The sequence below is a fragment of the Pollicipes pollicipes genome, unplaced genomic scaffold, assembly GCF_011947565.3.
Source record: "Pollicipes pollicipes isolate AB1234 unplaced genomic scaffold, Ppol_2.1 Scaffold_4219;HRSCAF=4965_pilon_pilon_pilon, whole genome shotgun sequence".
Taxonomy (NCBI): domain Eukaryota; kingdom Metazoa; phylum Arthropoda; class Thecostraca; order Pollicipedomorpha; family Pollicipedidae; genus Pollicipes; species Pollicipes pollicipes.
This window is the reverse complement of record NW_023596448.1, coordinates 25,633,989-25,654,980: the sequence shown is the minus strand read 5'-3', so window position 1 is coordinate 25,654,980 and position 20,992 is coordinate 25,633,989. Positions and strand designations below refer to the sequence as shown.

The following is a 20,992-nucleotide window of genomic DNA, read 5'->3' as shown; positions in this document are numbered from 1 at the left end:
CGGGCCACAGATGGTGGCAGGCTGGAGGGAAAACTAATGGCATCACGACTCGTCGAAGACCAATATTCGATTTCGGAACGGGTTGGAAATAAATTAAAACAGCAACTCCTTGGGAATTCACCGAGAGAGCTGCCAGGTCCGTGTCGAACGGCACCGGCGGAGGTGCGGCGAACCCGCGTCACGCGCGCCGGCTCCCGAGTCGGGACCCCGGCCACCACGGCGGCCTTTTTCGGGCAGCCAATCAGCATCACAGAGCAGATCGCGTGGAGATTCCCGACCGGAATGGCTGTCACTCGACGACGCCAAGGTCGCGACGGGGGGGGGGGGGGGGGGGGTTGCGAGAGCGGCGCACTCGAGGCAGCGCGCACCGAAGGTGACACCACGGCCGCACTCGGGACATACCGTCAGGGACCCACAAGTCCCACATGGCCCCCATTAACTGGCATGCCTCGCGGGGGAGAAACAGCGCCGCTCAGCGGTCACTTAACTCGATGGCGTGGGTTCAGACCTAGCGGCGAGCCAAAGCCGCAAGACGGCCTCCCCACCAGAGGCTGGCATAAATAGGCCGCTGATGGCGCCACAGATGAACATTTAACGGCGCCCAATTGCGCTTGTGCGCCGTGGACGAAAAGCGATGCCACCTGGTCGGCAAATCGCAGGAGAGACGTGAACACTAGGCTGCAGAATACACTATGGACACCCAGGTCAGGGCGCTATTTTGACTACAATGCAATCGACATCTACTTCACCAATTTACCGCATATAATTATGAATATCTGAATTCGGAGGAATCATCTGAAGCCGAATCTATATCATCTGAATTAATATCTGATCATCTGAACTCGGAGGAAAATTCAACTGCCTCGCTGTAGACGAATGCATGACCTGGTTTGAAAGTTCAAACCGCATTCATTGACTGGAACGTCGGTTCACATATCTCACAACGATTAAATGTCCAGCAAACATCCACACCAAGGTTCCGACGAAAATTCGTCCACCGCTGTGTGTACGCCCCTCCCTCCCCCCCCCCCCACCTCCCTTCCCCCTGGGGGGACGGTAGACCATGACGGCCCAGTCCACGATCGACAACTGATTCTGGGGTTTCTGGGGTTTATCTGGGGTTTCTGGGGGTCCCGAGATCTCGCCGGAGTCGTTGCAAATCAAGACCAGAGACAGGGCCGTCGCCTCCACGTCCGAGCGGTGGCAGAGGGCTCTGTGCACGAGGGGTGCCAGCGTGACGTGGTGCCCAGTGGTGACGGGTGTGCGACCTGAGGGGACTGGGTTGCACCCGGCGACACAGCTGTGTCGATGCTGGGCACCACGCCCCACCAGCGGGTCGTCACCACTGACGTCATGCATGTCAAATCTCAGGACAGCCCACCCGTGTCCAATTAACCAAATAGCTTCAAGGAAGCTGGTAACCCGCAGCTGAGATCAGTTTCAGGACCAGTTCCGTTTAAGCAAGATCCACTAATCACAGTAGAGGGCGGCCATCACTCTCTCAATCATTGCACGAGTACCCTGAAAACGTGTCATTCGCCCAACACGACACCAAGCCCTCCACTCGGTGGGCACCATTCCACACAGGCACAAGTAGAGCACAACCTACTCGCCAAACATGTTAAGAGGTTGAGTGTGGTCGCGAATCTGGAGTAGATGTGAAGTGCTGCTATGCTATGGTTTTGCTATGTCACAGATATTGACATGTGGAGTTACAATATAGATACAAATATATATTGTATAAATATTTCGTATATACATATATATCTGATATTTTTACTTTTATTCATATTTGTTATACATATTTATCGCATTGCATATAGTTAGATGTGAGATTCATATGTATATATATATATATATATATATATATATATATGTATATGCATCTATATATATATATATATATATATATATATATATATGTATGTATATGCATCAACAATAGGAAACCAGCATGACGCGACTAAATGTGAATATGTCCCTTAGTGAGGACTTAACAACCGTTCGGCAGCGAACGGTTGTTTACTTGTTACACGTTGAGTATTGGCATATCACACCAGCGGCAATTGACGACAAATAAATTTGGCTTGAGGTTGCATGTACGAGGCATACATGTCATGACAAAACAGCTGCCGCATCACCCTCGCCTTGCACCCTTCAGGGCCGAGATTTTGAGAAAGCTCTATCGTCTTTCGACTCGCGCAGTTCTGCCGATTTACAGTTATATACCGATTACGATTTACATACGATTATACCATATGAAGATCTGTATATCGACAATCGATAAAATAACGCGGCCGGGAGACAGCAGCGCCCGATTACTACCAGACCACTGCACTCTTGATGGGCTACATCCATCTCAATTTAATATCGTAATGGACCGCATACGTCTCAACCGACAGAGAGCATTCCAAAACTACCATACCGTCACGACGCATGCCTATGCCGCCCGCACTGCGCATGCGCCGGAGCTTACGCCAGCTGCCAGGTATCTGTCCGACTTCAAGTACGCGAGATCGCCTTGCCGGCGGCCGCTCTACCATCTGCCGGACTGGCGGCGCGCGTGGTTGACCCAATACGCAGCGGCGGGAAGAACACAGCACCGACCGCAACATGCTTTATCGGTTCTCTCCCGCACGGCTGACACAGTTGGCGGGCCGCGAACTTGGCCGGCAGGCCGCGGATCGCGCCTGGCTCGCCTTCCGCACGCAGCCGCACGCCCGCCACGTGGCCGCACGTGGCGCCGCGTGCTCGCTGCCGACGATGCACGGGTGCACGGCCGTAAACCCCGCTCTCTCGCGGCCGTCACGGATCGGAGTCGCCGGGGAAAGTGGAGAGCTGCGCCGGCGTTCGGCGGAGAGAAGCTCGGTTGCAGAGCACTCGGTCGGCACGGCACACGCCGGGCTACCGGTCGTGGCACAAACGCTTATCATGCGGCTGACGACAAGCAGTCATGGGGCAAGTGTTCAAGCATCATGCGGTATGGTGATCATCATGGTGAGCGGTGCCTCATTGTCAACGCAGAACGATCCCCATTAAAGCGCATTAGATTGCAAATTGGAGGGTTTTACTGCAGGGTATGCACTCTAAATCACTCAGGAAAGACAAGCCACGTCATCTGCTCCGTTGATGTCGCACATGACACAATCTGCAATTCAGCCCACTGTTATCTTCAAATAGCTTCAGAACCCGAGAACCAAAGTAAATAAAATTCGTAAAAGATGGATTCGTGGAAGTCGAGGATGTTTCTCCAGCGAAAAATTTCAAATCATGCACCAGATGTCAATCCGTAAGCGTAATATACCAAAGTATCAAAAGACATATCGCACCCCCGCAACAGCTGCATACTGTAAAACTCCATGAATAACATGGAGTCTACGCTACGTGAACCCTGACCGACCACGCACACGGAGCGGTGGCGCCGTCCACATCCCACCGGCGACCCTTGTCTCTGTAGCTGCGGAGCAGTGTCAGCCCAGGGACAGCCTAAGACCGGGTGGCCAGGGCCCCAGCCGGTGTGGCCAGGGCCCCAGCCGGTGTGGCCAGGGTCTCAGCACGGTGTGGCCAGGGTCTCAGCCCGGTGTGACCACGGCCCCAACCCGGTGTGGCCAGGGTCTCAGCCCCGTATGGTCAGGGCCTCAGCCCGGTGTGGCCAGGGTCTCAGCCCAGTGTGACCACGCACTCAGCCCGGTGTGGCCAGGGTCCCAGCCCAGTGTGACCATGTACTCATCCCGGTGTGACCACGTACTCAGCCCGGTATGGCCAGAATCTCGGCTCGGTGTGGCCAGGGTCCCAGCCCGGTGTGGCCAGGGTCCCAGCCCGGTGTGGCCAGGGTCCTAGCCCGGTGTGGCCAAGGTCCCAGTCCGGTGTAGTCAGGTACTCAGCCCGGTGTGGTCAGGTACTCAGCCCGGTGTGGCCAGGGTCCCAGCCCAGTGTGACCACGTACTCAGCCCGGTGTGACCACGTACTCAGCCCGGTGTGACCACGTACTCAGCCCGGTGTGACCACGTACTCAGGCCATACCACGTCTGGCCAGGGTCTCGGCTCGGTGTGGCCAGGGCCTCAGCCGGTGTGGCCAGAGCCCCAGCCCGGTACCGCCAGGCCACCACAGAGACGGCAGCCTGGTCCGATGACGCGATGGCACCGTCTACGGCAGACTCCATCCACGGCGGCGGCCCACCCTCCGGTCACCTGGCGCTGGCAGTGCGCCAACTGGCGTAATGTCGGTATACCGTGTCGCCGCACAGAGGCCTATTGACGCCGCCTTGTCCAGCGGACGCCCAACTCAACGAGGATCAGCAACACACGGCAGCCGACCGCTGGGGCTGCGCAGGTCACACGCGACGGGAGCGTCCGGGGCGGGGCACCGCCGCGCGCCCGGACGACCACGCCGGCAAGGGCCGCTTACTCGGCCGTGAGTCAGCGAAACTGCACGACCCCATCTCAGTAGGTTTCCTTTTCATCGCATCGGCTCAAAGCGGAGAAAGGAGCGGAGAAACAGGCGCTGACGATCCAGAAGGACCATCGTTTCCCACGTCATCATTCGTCCGGAGGGCGACACTTGCATGAGTGGGTCCCACCTTAAACCAGCTCTCGATACCGCTCTGGACGCCACACTCATGCATCACGGCCTGTCACGACCTGTCTTGACCCAGACCCTTCTCCCCCCCCCCCCCGGCCGTCTCGAACAAGTCTCTTGTGTGCCCCACCCGCCCTGAACACGATATCCCTGCGTCACGGCCCACTCTCCGTGCATGCCCACCGTGTACCGTGCATGCCGACCCATCTCGATCCCGACCATCGTGGGCCCTGACCCACCTTGAGCCCGACCCTGCTCCGCGCAGACCCACCTGTTTGAACACGACCCTCCGGCTGGGCCTGCGCCGGAGCGCGGCCACCAGGACCGAGTCGTCGCTGTAGGAGGCGGACGACACCGAGTGCTCGGGCGGGCTGGAGGAGGCCCGCCGGCCGGCCGCCGCCCGGCACTCGACGCAGGCGAGACCCTGGCCGGCCGAGGGCGCGCGCCGCGTCGGCGACCGCCGCCCTCGCAGCCGGCCCCGCTCGGCGCAGCGGTGGGCGTCGACGGCGTCCGGCCCGGCCGGCGGCACCTTGTACGGGCCGCGCTGGCCCCCCATCAGCGGCGTCACGCGCGCGCCGCGCGCATCACTGCCAGAGCCCGCCGGCGCGCCGTGGTCCCTGCCGAGACCGTCACACACGGCTTGCGGCGTCGGGCGCACGTCCTCGCGCGCGGGAGTCGGCGTCGACGTCGGCGGCGCTGGCGACGCAGGAGCGACGGCGGCGCACTGCTGCCGGCACGCGGCGGAGACGGACACTGCGCGGCGGCAGAGGCGGCGGCGGCGGCGGCGGCGGCGGCGGCGATCGGCCGCCGACAACGACAGATGGTGCGGCGCTGTTGTGATTAGCCCACATGTGGGCCGTGGCGGCCGCGTCCCCCAGCACGGAGAAAGCGCCGGCGCCCGTCCTGTGTTGTTGGACCGTGCGGCACGCGCCCGTCCGCGCGCCAATACGCCGCGCGGCGGTATCGGGAGCAGCTCGGATGAGCATGACAGCCCTCGGCGTATGCGGCAGGAGACTCGCACTCGGGGAGACGTACGCGCGAGCCAGAGCGCAGGGCTCCGCACGAGAGCAACGGCTAATGGGTAGGAGGAGCCGGCATCACCCGACGAGATTGGACTCCCTCCCACCCACTTCCCGCCGCCGACGGGAAGTGGGTGGGAGGAGCCGTGCTGGTGCGGCGCGACGAATACGACTCCCTGCACTTCCTGACGTCTTAGTGGAGGTGTCACTTCACATCAGCTGTACGTCGGAGGGAACTGCCCCACTCATTCATGCCCATCAGCCAATCAGCCACATGCCACATGCATTCATGCCACATGCCCCATCAGCGCCGTCGGGGGGCCGTGTGAACGCACGGTGGCGAGCCAGACGGGCCGGGTCAAAGGCCAGAGATGGCGCGATGGACAGTGTCCGAGGGGCGCGCAATGACCCTGTGGTTAGCGTCATGGACCGGCACGCGGAAATCCAGGGCTCGAATCTCGGTTGCACCACGACCGGTGAGCGCTAGTATCGCCAATGCATTTACTGGCGCTCTAATAGGGGCGTGGACAAAGTGCGTCGCGTTTTCATGTTGCTAAAAGGGCAGGGTCAGAGGTCAGCGGCAGAGCGCCGTCCGCAAGCGACCCCCGAAGGCAACACCCCAGACTTCTCTATCAGAAGCTCCCTCGAAAACAGTGCGCCAGCTGTCGGCCGCGTTCGCCCCGCGATGTCAGTCGGCTGTCAGTCCCGTGACGAACCAGGTGATAGGCGCACACTGACAGCTATGTGCGATACCGGGGCGGCGAGGGGGGGGGAGGGGGGGGGAGGCCGACGGTCGCGTCGTGCTCTCCGACACCTGCTCCCCGCTGCTCCGGGATGACACGCGGCGACACCGGGTCGGGGTACAGCACTGTGATCGGCAGCGCGATAAAGAGCCCGTCCCGCTGAGCCGTTACCAGCCCTCGTTACATTACTTACTGCCAGAGAAAGCGCGAGATCATCAGCGTCACGATTTCTTACGCTGGTCGTCAAGACTGGACGGGCAAATTTACTCATCGCGCGGAATTCGAAGCAGGTTCTCTTAAGCTTAACTCCGTTGCGAACAATGAGCACGCAAGTGAACGGGTAAGTCGTCAATGCACAGCGCACCGTGAACCGTTCCTCGTCCGACTCTTCACTAGTCTCCTTTGGCATTCAGTGTCTGCGCGGCCACCAGTGACCCAGAGGTCCCGAAGGGTAGATCTACGTCACGTCCGCCATAGAGTGGCCCCGAAGCCCAAGCGACCCGAGCTTCTCTCCTTATTCAGTTTGCAAGGACGCAACAGCATCCAAGGGTATCTAGTCCATCTGCGCCAACCACACAGCCCGCCGTCCCCGTCAGCGCAGCTCTCAACGAGGCCGATGTTCCGGCAAAAGCGCCGCCCAGCGGGAGCCCAGTCCTGCCCGGCCCGACGGCGCACGCCACCTGTCCATGTCGTCTGACGAGCGACAGCAGCAGCCAATGTACCATACCGGTGCCGCCGCCAGCCGCGCCGGACAATGTCCCCAACAGCCGCGGCAAATCGCCGACAAAGCCCGCAAACCGATCTCGACCACTTTCGCCGGCGGCGGCGCCCAGGCCGCGGGCAAATCGGGGCCAGCCGGCGGCGCGCCGCCGCCAAAAGCGGCGCACGTGTCGATCAAAGTCCGACACCGAGCGCGTTAGCCGTTCGGTGTCGGCGCCGGCGCCGGCCGCACACAAAGGCTGGGGACTGTCCGCCGCCTGACGCCGCCTCAGCAGGCTGCGCGGGAAATGGGGCCAGTCATAGGCACGCAGATGCAGGCGCTTTGTGGTCCCCGACAAATAGGGCGGAGGAGGAGAGAGCGTGCTAATGAGCACTTGGTTGACGTGGCCGATTGTTCCCTTTAAGCAGCGCGAGGCCTGCCCACTGCACTTCAGAACAGGCGTGTGCTGCGACACCCATCACTAAGCCGCTGAAGCACCCCTAAACTGCGTGCAGGCCATGTCGGACATGAAGCATAACGCCCCCCGCCCCCACAGAGAGTAGCAACAACAATTTTGAGCGGCAGCCGAGCGTTTTAAAGGCCTTCCACAGTGATGGGGGATCCGACGGCACCTCAGCCAGTTCCAGCCGGCCGTTGCGCGTTATCACGAGGCACAAGCGACCCACTGTGTGCGACGATAAAGCGCACCAGATGCATCCAACGGGCGACAGCTCATCCATGGACATCAGGAACGCACGCTCCGCATATGTCTAAGAATACCAGGAGAGCATTCCTCGGGCGGCGAGCTCCCGCAAAGCAGAGATGGAACCGCGACAAAAGACATTAATGTTTGATGACAGCTCTGTGGTCTAATCAAACACCATTTCACCATGACCTCTGAGCGCGCTGCTGGCAGGACGCCCGCGTATGCGACGAGCCCCTGCCATCAGCACAAGCCGTGAAGCGTGCGACTTACCCAGCAAAGCACAAGACGGGCATGGGATCGTGCGCTCGGATCTTATGAGCCTTTAATAGCACGTAACCGCTCCGGCTCAGCGGTCACTACCACAGTCTGATCAAGCTCCTTGCCAGTCATGCCTGTCCGTCCCGTTGCCGTCAACGGTGTGGCGTTTTTCTCCTGATCCCGAGTTCCCAGGGCAACGATTAGAGGCCCCATTCCTTTTAACGATATCCTCTTATGAGCGGCTCCAGTCTCCGTCCGCGCTCCATACCGTGACATGTATCGTTGCAGTCGCTGGGGCGCGACCAGGTCACTTCAGCATTTCCTCACTAGATGGCATTGGTGGCGAGGCGAGAACGCCTGCCGTGCGCTCTGCGTGAGATACCAGCACGGCATCCGCGGGCCTCTGCATGTCACCGTGTCGTTTCCAATGAACCCAACACGACAGCGGCCCGGCAGCCGCGGCGGACTTCGATCCAGGTGGGGGGAGGCGTCACGTGACCGTGTGCACTCACCCTGCTACTCAGCTCTTCACGCTCGGTGGATACACTCGGCTCTTCACGGCTCTAACGCAGCGAGCGTGCGGGGACAGCATTTGTGAAGGGTTTCCGCTCCAAACCCTAGAAGATGGCGCTGACCGACGGCGCGGCAGGGAAATGGCGTCAGAGTCAAGAAAGGGCCAGGAGCGAGATCCCGAACAGATGTTACGCGATCACCTCAATGAAAAACTCATCAGCCGACCGATCAATCATCCAATCAATCCCGTATCGATCACAAACACGGCAAGATCAGTGCTCCTACCGCCAATCGCCGGCACCCTGGAAGCCGGCCGCCAGCCCGCCCACAACAGGCAAAACAAACGCCGACACCATCAATCACCGACACAGCGCGGCCCGGCCGTGCGCACCGTGACGGCCGGCTGCGGCACCGCATCCGGCGTGCAGCTGCACCCATCCTCCCCCGCCCCACGGGGGGGGGGGACGGCTCGGTCGCGGTGGGGTAGCCGGCCGCATAATATCATGCATACACTTATGGCCGCATATATACGTAAGACAAAATGCATTTAGATGTTCAGCACTGTCAACAAAACGCCAAAACAGACGGTCCGAAATCCCATTACAACTTCAGTTTGGGACGTACGTTGGACTGTTTGACAGAGTTGGAGGCTTGCAACTTCGATAACGTTTGCGCGTGTTTATCCCAGCTGCCGCGGGAGCCTACACAAAGCGTCTCGTCGCGCAGGGACACACCACCTGCGCCATCTGCAGACTAAACAAACGCGACCCCCGGAGTGTGATTCCATGTGGTTCGATGAGCGGTTCAATTCCGCGGGCGAAAATCAGACACATCACAAGGCGAGAAGAGGAAGACGGTTGCAACGCGCCTGAACTGTGGTCCTGCCTGGGCAGGCTGACAGGCTGTGTGTGGGGCCGCACCGGCGGCGTAACCGGGCTTGTTTATGGCGCACAACGGCAGCCAGTCACTCAAAGGACAGCACAATGCTGATTGATCTTCTCGGATTGCTTCGGGTAAACATGACATGAATTGATGGCATGCAATATTTAAAAATGTGCATCTTGCATGCCATGCAAGATGTCTGCCATGGATATAATCGTGAAGGCTAACCGCTGCCAGTCACTGAGTGCTAGTGGCTGAGAAGCAACGTCCGGCGTATTCACGAAATCTTTCGACACGTGGGTCGCAGCATTCATCTCCGTGTATGTGGCCGGCCACATTTATCGACGCACTCAGCGCGTTCTTCACGACCGGTATAAGCCGGCACGTCGGGTGGAACGACGCGTGCCGACTCAACAAAGCCTCACCCCTCCCCCCCCCCGCCTCCCCCGCCAGCCCACTAAATCACGGCCCGCTTCACGCCCGCTGTGTGCTGAGAGAAAACAAGCGGCCCCGCCGACCGGGCCATACTGGGCCAGGCCGGAGCCGTCCCGACAGTGACTCACCCTCCCACCCCCCTCTCCCGCTCGGACCGGCCGCGGCGGGGCGTGAGCGCTGGGCAGATTGCAGATGGTCCAATCGCAAGCCCCGGCTGCGTGCCTGCTTGCGGACAGTGGGTGACGACTGGAGAGGGTTAGATACCGGGCCATACGTCAGGGCTGGTACGGGATAGATTCTTTAGGGCTGGTACGGGTAGACCTCTCAGGGCTGGTACGGGTAGACTTCCCGGGGCTGGTATGGGTAGACTTCTCAGGGCTGGTATGGGTAGACTCCCCAGGGCTGGTACGGGTAGACTCCTCAGGGCTGGTACAGGACGGACTTCTCGCTCGCGGGGCGACAGTTGGGCAGGAGCATTGTCCTCTCAGTGCCTGCTGGCGATTACTCTTCATTCGAGAGCGCAGTGCCACGCGGCAAAGGCCCAGCAGCTGGGCGCCAGCCGCGGGCCCAGCAGCAGGGCCGGCGGTGGGCCCAGCCGCGGGTCCAGCTGTGGGGCCAGCAGCGGACCTGGCAGCGGACCAGCAACGGGTCCAGCAGCCGGGCCAGCAGTGGGGCCAGCAGTGGGGCTGGCAGCGGGGCTGGCAGCGGGCTGGCAGCGGGCCCAGCAGCGGGGCCGGCAGCCGGGCGCCTGAGTGACCGGGGTCACCAGCTCTTGGTCCAGGTCAGCAGGATGAGGCAGGCCGCTGTGACGAGTGACTCAGGGCGAGGTGCAGGAGCGGCCGGCGGATGTTCTGGGCGGATGCCGGGCGACCGGCGGCGCGGGTGGGACACGCCACGCCGCCGCCGGAAGCCTACTGTTGCGTCACAGGGTGGCGCGCCTCTGTTGCCGGCGACCTCCGGCAATAGAGACGCGTGCTGAACTGCCCCACGCATCGTGCGCAGGAACGCCCCACGCTGGGGACCATTCGCCCGCAGTTGGCCTCTGGTCCGTGCGCAGCAGGCGCCTCTCCCGCCGGACACCATCACGCGGGAAAGGCGGGTAAGCCACCGAGCGTGAGCCGCCGTTTGCCCCTGTCGCATCGCATCACGCGTGACAGGCGTGAGGCCGCCGAGGGGCGTCGCCAGACAGCAGGGAGGCGTACTGGCTGTCCGGCCGGGTGCGCACGTCAACAGCGCGTCTCGCTGCACACGTCACCGTCCCGTCAGCCCAGCCGCGCACCCGTGACTGCTTCCGCGGCGGGGGCGGAGGGCGGGGAGACATCGGGCGCGGTCACAGTCGGGCCCAGCGCCGGCGTGACGTCAGCCACCGGCTCGGCTCGCGGTCCAGCCGTGGGCCCGACGGACTCCCGGCCCGCTCCTCAGCGACCAGCAGCGGCGCAGGAGCCGGCCAGAGACAAGTCCCGAGGAGACCACGCCACCACGGGGACTGAGACGCTCTACTCGTCCGAGGGCCCTTCCACAGAGCCGCTCAAGAGATACTCACCGCGCGCGCCCCATTCCGTGCAGGCCCTCCAGCACTTTGCTCAGCACTCACCTGAAGCAGAGGGAGCGGCACGTTAGCACTACGGGTCAAACGCCAGTCGAGGGGCGTCGCGCAGGCGATGCCGGGAAGACGTCAGTGGCTCACACACACACACAACTCGAAATCGATGGGACAATAACGTGTGCTTGCGCGGACGCACCCTCCAGTGAGGAATATACACCGGTCAACGGTGTGAGCGCTGGGACGATGCTTTGACATGACGTGACATCGGCTCGGCGCTGTGCTGAAGTCACGCCGCGGCAGCAGCGCGGCGGCCCGCGGGACTCGGACCCGGCTGTGAAGCTGCACTGCCGAACCCTCCAGTGACGTCACAGCCACCGGCGGACAGCTGAGCAGTGAACGACATGTCCGGATAATGGTGATGAGCATGTTCGGGGTCGAACCCGGTGCAGTCAACCGGGCCTGACATCAAAGCCGGGCGAAGGACGTCCAGAGCGCCACGCATTCCAACGGACAGTGATGCCATATACCTGCACCAAGTTCTCAACAACTGTACCGATGCCACCGCTTTACCTTAACTACAACTTAATTTAACTCCATATCGTCTACAACTGTTTTAATCACATACAATACTGACAGCGTCTTCAAACGCGTCCAAAGTGGGGGAAGGGGAAGTCACCAATCACCGCCGGCGTGGCCGGACCCGCCGGTCGCGGATCCGCGGCCACGGACGGCCCGGGCGGCACGGCGGCACCGCCCCGGAGGAAGACAATTATCAGAAACAATCGGAGCACCCCTCCACGGCCTCCGACGCAAATCACCGGGCACATCGCCGCGCACAACGCCCCGGAGCTTCGCCGTGACAAAGCAAACAGGGCGATGTTTGCGTAGCCGCCGCCCCGCCGCCCGGAATGCTCCGCATCACGCCCGGTGACCGGTCGGCAAACAGTGACTGGCCGTCAGCACGCGTGACGGAGCGTCACCAGGGCGGCCGGCTGTCGCCAAGGACGGATGGAGATCCTGCCGAGCGCCGGCGGCTGCGGACACGGCACGCCCGAGGAGTGCAGGTCAGGTCCAGCCGTGCCGGACGGTCACAGATGTCTGGCCGCCCTTCCTGTCAGGGTGGGAGGCAGGCGACGCCACGTAGCCTCCGATGCTGCGTGCGTCACAAAGTCCCTACGCAATGTCTCGCCCACAGCGATGACGGATCTGTCCCAAACTCGAAATGGCCACGTCCGCCATATCGTCAGGGGGTGCGACGCGACGCCGACATCACACACACCCAGAACGCGCCGCGGCAGCACGCCAAGCGAGAGGGGCCGGTCGGCTCACAGGCCACCCCGGGGCGGAGAGCCGTCCGGCGGTGCGGGGGCGGCAGGGGACGGCGGGACAGTGGCGGGCACGCACCTGCACCGGAGAGCCGGCCGACTCCCATACGTCCGCCATCGTCCTTGGCCGGGTGAGAAGAGGCCGGCCAGGCCAGTCACACGCAGCGGGCACTGCGCCGGCTCGGCTCGGCTCGGCTCCGAAGCAGACCACAGCCGCCGGATGCTCTCCAACAGCGCACTAACCACCCTCTCCAGTGACTGGCCGCGTCTCCGACAGCCAGCGCCGCCGGCCCTGCAGACACGAGCGCGGCGCGGTCCTCCGAGGGCGGCCGCCAGCGAGTGCGGACTGACGCGCGCGCGCGCGGAGCGGCGCCGGCCGTCATGCCACGCTCGCCGCCATCACACCCGTCACGCGCTCACGAGCAGGCGTCACGGGCTCACGAGCCGAGCCGCCGCCGCGCCGGGGAAGGCACCAATCACCGCCGGCGTGGCCGGACCCGCCGGTCGCGGATCCGCGGCCACGGACGGCCCGGGCGGCACGGCGGCACCGCCCCCGGAGGGAGGGCGGCACCGCCCCGGAGGAAGACAATTATCAGAAACAATCGGAGCACCCCACTACGGCCTCCGACGCAAATCACCGGGCGCATCGCCGCGCGAGCACTACCGCGTCGCCACTCGGCACACGGCGCCGCTTTCGCTGCTGCGCTACGCCCACCGGTGACGGGCTACGAGAAGCGTGACGTGACGCGCGCGTCGGGGCCGCCGGTGGAGCGACGAGCGCCGCGTGGGAACGAGACGGCCATACGGCAGGCAGTCGGCCGCTCGCTGCCGGGCCGTGCTAATCACGGCTCTCCGCGTAACGAGACGGCTTATTTTGGGACCCGACGGACCAGAACCGGCGCGAAGGCGGCGCAGGCTTCTCAGCCCGGCACGCTGGGCTCTCGGCAGCGCAGCTTTCCGGACGAGACCGGCTGCTGAACATAACATCACCGTGCCGGGCCGACGGCGGCAGAACGACCGGAGCTAGTGCCGGCACGGCAGTTCCAGCACTGACGCTCAACCCCTCCCCCCCCCTACCTCCCCTGCCAAGGCTACGAATGAGTTACCCTGAACGTGCGCCAGACTGAGGAGCCCGCACTGGAACGGTGGCGCGACAGAACCAGAGCACCGGACGCCCCAAACGAACACCAGCCGGCACCGGAACCGCCACGACACCTGAGGAGAGCAAATGCACTGCACAACCGATGTCAAGGCCGCATCGCCGACCCAAACAATGGGCCACACCGGACGCGGCCACTCAACACACCACGACCGAATTACGAGCTGTAAATCAGCGCCTTTAATTGTGCCGCGCAGGTAGCAGCGCGGCGCGAGCGCCGAGTACGGAACGGCACGGATCACGCGACGAGATCACGGAAGCGACGTCCGAAGATCACGGAAGATCACGTCCGCCGAGGAGGCGGATCTCGCCCGGATGAGCTGCGATCGTCGCGGAGATGTCACCCAACAGGAATGCGCGGACAGGTTCGACATAATCCGATTTCGGGGAGGCAGCGGAAGGAGCGCCAGCCAGCCGGGGTGTGTTCGGCAGTGGCGCAGAGCTGCCGGGTCGGTGCGTCCAGCTCCCCCTCGTTCACCGTCTGACGCCGCCTCTGCGACGGCAGATCGGCCTGCACAAAAAGCGACGGAGCTCCCGCGTCGTGACCGACCGATCAGCGTCACAAACGCACGGTCGGCACGGACCGCCAATCAGAAGGCGAGGGGGAGCGGCCGGGCGCAGAGGAGAGCCGGTGGAGCGGTGCGGCGCGTGTGGGCTGCGCCGGTGCTGAGAGGTCCCAGTTCGGTGTGAGGAGAGGGCGGAGCGCTGCCAGGCAGGTGGGAGAGAGGGCAGCGCCGGCGATCGTTGACGTCGCAGAGGAAGGACGGTGGCAAGAGGACGAGAGCTGGGGAGCTGTGGGGCTGCTGATCACGTCCGCTGACTTGCAGGGTGATAATAGATGATAATAAGAGGCAGCAAACATGAAGATAAATTACAGGACGATGCTCACACTGTCGAGACCAGATCGATTTACGAATCATTGGTTTCGACTCGGCATTCACTCGCTCACCCCCCGGGTACTGGTCTGGTCCGCCGGTCCACACCAGGACCCTTGACAGCGTCCCGTCTCCTTCCGCGTTAACCACAACGGACAGCAAGCACCGGTATTGTGCAGGCCGGCGACATGCTGACAACCCTACTGGCAGCCGCGGACGCAGCCATGGACTCAGTCCGTCAACATGATCGCTGACACTCCTGGCACCACCTGGCCACCGCCCGCGGTACGTGAAGACGCCCGTCCCAGCGACCTCGACCAGCGGCCCGCTGCCGGAGGCGAGCTCGCCGCCGGCAGCGGAGAACCGCCGCCGCCACCCACGCGCCGCCCGCGCGCGGCGGCGCTGCTAAAAAGTGGCACCGCAGGCGGGGACGGCCGCTTTCTCGGCGCCGCTGCCGCCGCCACCGCCGCGGGTCCAGCTGGATGGCGCCGGCGGCGTCTGGCGCGGGCGTTGCGGGTAGATGAGCGTAATAACGAAGCGGACCGGCGAGATCAGACGGGAGATGATGAGGCGCCAGGGCGGACGGCGCCACCCGCGTCTTTTCGTGCATGCAGACCGCGTCGTAAAGGCAGACTACCGAGCGTGGATAGAGCCACAGATCCCACTGCTGTGGCTGCTGGTGGACACGCCGCCTGGCCGGATGCTGCACATGAACGCGAGTTATGTGATGCGGTCAGGCGATCGCCAAACGGCAGCGGACGCACCCACAAGCCGAGCGCTGGGGCACGCAGCACGACCAACCGCGCGTGCCAAACGGCACCGATGGGCGCCTCCTGGTCGAGCCTGGGCGGGCCGTGCGCGCCCGTCGCGCCGTTACGCTGAGCCGACCCGCCCGCCCTCTCCAACACCAGCGACCAGCCCACCGGCGTACCTGATCATTGGTGACGATTTTGGACGGCGCCAGCTCGTGCTCGTCCTCGTTCTCCTCGACGAGGTCGGCCAGGTGGCCGGAGCCGGCCGAGCCGCCGCTGCCGACGCTGGCCAGGCTGTCGCGCCGGCCGCCGTCGATCGAGTCCACGGAGAGGCGCCGGTCCGGCCGGCCCGCCGACGAGTCTTTGCGCGGCGGCGCGCCGTTCAGGCCCGCGCCGGACGTCTTCCGCCCCGTGGACGGGCGACGCGCGTCCGTTGACGGCCGGCGCACGTCCGCCGACGGCCGGCGCACGTCCGTTGACGGCCGGCGCACGTCCGTTGACGGCCGGCGCACGTCCGTTGACGGCCGGCGCACGTCTGCCGACGTCCGGCGCACCGGCGCGCCCACCGACACGCGGCGCACCTCCTGCGACGGACGGCGCGCGTCGCCGGCGCCGCGGCCGACGTCGACCGAGCTCTTGCGGCTCTGCGGGCACGAGCCCTCGTGGCGCTCTCGCTCGGGCGTGCCGCGGCCGTGCGCGTGCTGCTCGCGCATGTGCTTCTCCATGGTGGAGATCTTGACGTCGCGGAACATCTCCTCCATGCGCTCCAGCACCTGGGCGTTCAGCGCCTTCGAGTCCTCCATGACGGCGGCCCCGGCCGGCTCCACGGGCTTTCGGTCTGGTCTCCAAACGTGCAATGCCGCAACGGCACGCGCAGGCGGAGCGGGATCGCAGCGGTGGTCGACCTTCACTGCCAGACGCGGCCGTCGCGCCGCGTTGCACTGCGTTGGCGACAGCGGGCAGCGCGCACCGTTCCGCGCGACGCCACGACGTCGAGTGACCCGCCGCCCGCCGCTGCCAGGGGTCGCGCCCGCCGACCCGCCGGTCCCGGTGACGTCACACACCGGTGACGTCACTCCGCCGGCCGGCCGTACAAGGCGCGGTCGCAGGCCGGCAGGGCGGCGCCCTCAGTGACGGGAGAGACAGGCCAGGGGCGGGGTCGCGCCGAGCGCCCGGCGCCAGCGTTCCGCGCCCGGCCGAATACCGCCCGCTCGGTCCAGCCTGCTGATGTAAACAGAGGCGTCGCTCCAGCGCGGGCCGGAGCCAGGAAGTCGCGCCGGCCGGCGGTGTAGCCGGTCTGATACCCCCGCGACGTTTGCCTTATTACTCATCGGTGGCTGGGCACTTCCGGGGTATTCGGCTGTGTTTACCAGAAGACTGCGTGGCGCATAGTTTCAACAGCGCTCGCTTGAGGTGACGATTGCCTACGGGTATAAACACCGCGGCAGTCACCAACACTACTTGCCTTAGATCCAAAGTTTTAGTTTTGACAAACTTTAGCTAGAGCGCTCGGTTTTGACGAGCGCTGGCTTGAAGCAGCCGTATCTCCGCTTCCGCAGCTCCGCTGAAGCAGCTGGCGACCCGGCCGCAGCTCCGCACGGCCTCGGGCGCCGCCCGCCGCGCCGTTATCTGGGCGCCGGCGCCGCGTCCCAGGCGGGAGGGCGGCGACACCACACGCCACCCAGAGATTAGTTCGGTCCGGTCAGCCACCTCTCCGTCAGCCACCTGCCCATCAGCTACCTCCTAGTCAGCCACCCCCTGTCAGCCACCCCTCCGTCAGCCACCTCCCCGTTAGCCAACTCTCCGTCAGCCACCTCCCCGTCAGCCAAATCTCCGTCAACCACCTCCGATCAGCCACCTATCGGTCAGCCCGCTCTTTCAGCCACGGCTCGCATAAGCTCACGGGAGAGTGGAAGCCTGTCGCCGGCGCGGCGTCGCGGCCGGCCGGGCCGACCACGCCGCCGCGGCCGCCCCGGGGCACAAAAGTCAGGGGTCAGAGGTCAGGCACCACAGAGCCAGAGGTCAGGCTCCGGGCGGGCGGATCCGATGTAGGACGTGTAAGCGGCGCCGTCGCCAGCACCTCTGGCTAGTGATCGACGGAAACCGGGCGTGATACGAGCGCCACGTATTCATGAGAGCTGTAACGCTATGAATACGCGGTCAAATACGAATAGCACCCTGGATCCATTGAAAAATCGGACAACTGGACGAAACCGACGACTGTTTACGCCGATTCGCGTACTGACCACGGTCGCCTGGTGGGACACGCCCGCCGCCCAGCGACAGCGTAGGTCCACACATCAATGCGGAGCTTCCTGCGGTTTCGCGGACCGCTTCGCAGGATCAGACCCTGCTCCCCGCCACTGAAAGCTGACGGCCGGAATCGGCCGCCCGTGACTCACCGGACGTTGGTAACGTAGCAGCAGGAGGCGGGGGAGGGGGGGGGAGGGGGTCACAGGCGTCACAATCGTCCGTTGGGCAGGGCCTCGATCCGGCCAGGTGACTCGAACAATGCACAAGGAGCGAGTGGTCGACAGCCGGGCTGGATTTGGAGCTAGAGCAGGTCTTTGTCAGCTGGTATGAGGACGCGTCCGGGCACAGAAGAACCACCAGCCATTGTCCTGTGTCTGCCCATAACCCACAGCTGGCCGCACCCACTGACGACAAAAGTCGTCCAGCATTGGGGAGGGGTGTTCAGAGGCCTTCTGATTCGCTTCTTTCCGTGCATGCACCGCCACAGGCCTAATAATCAGTTTCCCACGTATTTGGAGGCCGGCTCCTACAGCGCCCCCTCGCCTCTCCCCCTGCCCCCGCGCCTATGACTGCAACTCATTTGGCATATCGTTTGGTGCGGCCGAAATGCCGAATACCAAAGACCTCATCCCGTTAACATGACTACAGATGCGCTCACAACCCATCTTTCAGGGAATCACTCATCCGTCTCCGGGGCTTGTTATGGGTGGAAAAAACATCTACCGACACAGCATTACTGAACAACACGGCGATGTTCGGGGGTTAATCAGCTACCACGAACGAACCCCTGCTGGTTATACCGGAATATTACAGACCAGGTGCATCTGACCGACATTACTTATGCACAACTCACAATGTGCCCACGTCGCACGGAAGGACTGCAAATATGCAGCATGAGAATGTTGGAGTTACGCCTAGGTCGTGTGAATGTGAATGAAAAAGTCCTTTGATGAACATGAACGGGCGGTGCGTTCGCATCCTCCATTTGACCTCCACTTGACCTCCATTTGACCTCTATTCGACCTCGGCCATTTGCCGGCGGGTATACTTGATGGCTACTCGGAGCGGTAGGGCCGGATCACCTCGAGGTGATCGAGGTGTTTTAGTGACATGTGGCGGCCACGCGGCCAGCGAGTCCGCTCATGGCACCTTTAAATCACTTCCTCCTTCCTTTTAGCACGTGGTTATTTCGGTCTGGAGTGTCACCATTAATCTCCATCAAACTGGCAGCCTCGCACAAACATGAACGCAAGCCCGAGATACAAATGCTCCGGCGATTATGCGACAGCGCAGTTCGCTGATGTTCAGTGAGGAGGACGAGGCGGGTACAGCAGTGCTCTTCCATTCTCTGCCGTCCCATGCTCGGGTGCGTCTCTCCCCTCTCTCCGGTTGCCCACACCACACACACATCACAGCCTCTCTCCCCTCTCTTCGGTTGCCCACACCACACACACACCACAAAAGGCCGGTTCACTCCAGCCTCCCACTCACACTCTCCGGGAACAAACGGCGCCGAGTCGGGCGGATTTCTCGAGAACGGAGTGCCTTGGAAGCCCACACGGCTGCAGACGGGCCGGAGAGGCCCGGCGCGATTTGATGAACGGCACAGTGCCCTGGCTGGAGTCATCAGCTCGGTAGGATAGCATCCTCACCACGGACGTTGGGTTCGCGCTAGCTGAGCAGACAAGCTGACCAGACGCGCTAATCGAAAGATAAGGACTCAGAGCTGCAGCAGACCAGCCGTGACGCAGCAATTCTCTCGAGTGTTTCAGGGCGAAAATATCCAGCACACCTAACGGCGCGCCGCCCGGACTCCGTCCCAGAGCCGCAGCAGGCGCCCCGTCCCAGCCCCGGCAGACCAACTGCGCGCCTGCAGGCCGCCACCTGCAGCTCCACGAATGGCCGGCGGCCCGGACCGCTGTCGGCCGCCCTCGCGCCAATGAGGAGCGGAGGGCGGCGGTAATCAGGAGCAGAGGGCGGCGGTAATCGGGAGCAGAGGGCGGTGGTTATCAGGAGTGGAGGGCGGCGGCGCGGCCAGCGCCTCACGGCCCGTGGGCCAGGACCAGCAGACTGACGCGACTCGGGCAGTCGCTCCACCTCCTACTCCTACTAGTCCGGATGACGCAGCGCGACCCTCCCGACCACCCGTGCGGCGGCACCGAGGCGGCGGCGGCGGCCGGCCGGCCCAGCGCGACTGGCCCACGTGCAGGCAGCGGGCCGCAGCTCCGGCCGGGTGACGGCTGATTTACCAGACGTGACCAGCGGCGACAGATCGGCGCTGAAACAGCCGCCGCGTCCTCGGCACGGACGGCTTAAGCCGCCGCAGGGTCGCAAGGAGGGGCGTATCTCGTTGACGGTTGTTGTGAGCGCCGCTCGGGGTGGAGGGCGTACCAAGGGCTGCGTTGGCGAGATATCGGACTGCAGGCAGGCAGATGCTACGCTCAGGACGCCCGCGATTCCCGACTATGTTGTGTGTGGGGATCCACACAGACATGTTTGCACACCAATGCGTGCTCCCAAGCAACGCGTGCGAATGTTCTTGTGGTAGGCTGCGGACGTAATGATGGTAAAACACGTGATAATTACGGTAATGAGAATGGTGTGATAATAATGACCTCGAATGAAGCGACCGACACTAAAAAGAGAGTCGCTAACAACCTGAACTCACGGACAAAAACTCCGATAAATCATCAGACAAAGCTGCCGTCTTACTTAAGACCGAAAGCGGGCAGCTAGCGTCCATCGGCCGTTGACTGACAGGGACGGTCAGCCCCGAGAGGCGAGAGTGAGAGGACGGTGGACCGGCCAGCGTAGGAGGGTGGCGAAACGACCCAAGAATGTGGCCGGGGTCCACCCTGTAGAATGGTGAGCAGGACGCCAGACCAAGTCACCTTTCATCTGATAAGCGACAGCGCGCCGCTCGCCTACAAAACGTCTGCGCGCACGCAAACACACACACACACACACACCCAGACCCATACCCACACCCACACCCACCCACACAAACACCCACCCACCCACACCCACACCCACACTCACACCCACACCCACACGCACACCCACATGCACGCACGCACGCACGCACGCACGCACGCACGCACGCACGCACGCACGCACGCGCACAAGAAAAAGGGCTCAGTCGAATGTCAATGGCCATGCCTGCAAACAGAGGGAATGAGGCACCGCCCACGGCAGAGTGATGTATGGCACAGGTTGGGCACCTGACGTCAGTGTCATCTCGTTAGCG

At 63.2% G+C, this 20,992-nt stretch overlaps 1 protein-coding gene across 3 annotated transcripts in view; it reads right to left on the bottom strand.

The window, feature by feature from the left end:
* The window catches only part of LOC119094878 (WD repeat-containing protein 47), a 65,369-nt gene that overhangs the window by 24,633 nt on the left and 19,744 nt on the right, over window positions 1-20,992 (bottom strand). The window contains exon 1 of one of the 3 annotated variants that reach the window (XM_037217787.1): window positions 12,786-13,021. The exons of the other annotated variants lie outside the window; for them this stretch is intronic. Coding sequence (XP_037073682.1) covers window positions 12,786-12,824 — 39 coding nt within the window. The 5' untranslated portion in view covers window positions 12,825-13,021. Of the gene's footprint in view, window positions 1-12,785; window positions 13,022-20,992 lie in introns of those variants that run through there. 3 annotated transcript variants of the gene reach the window in all.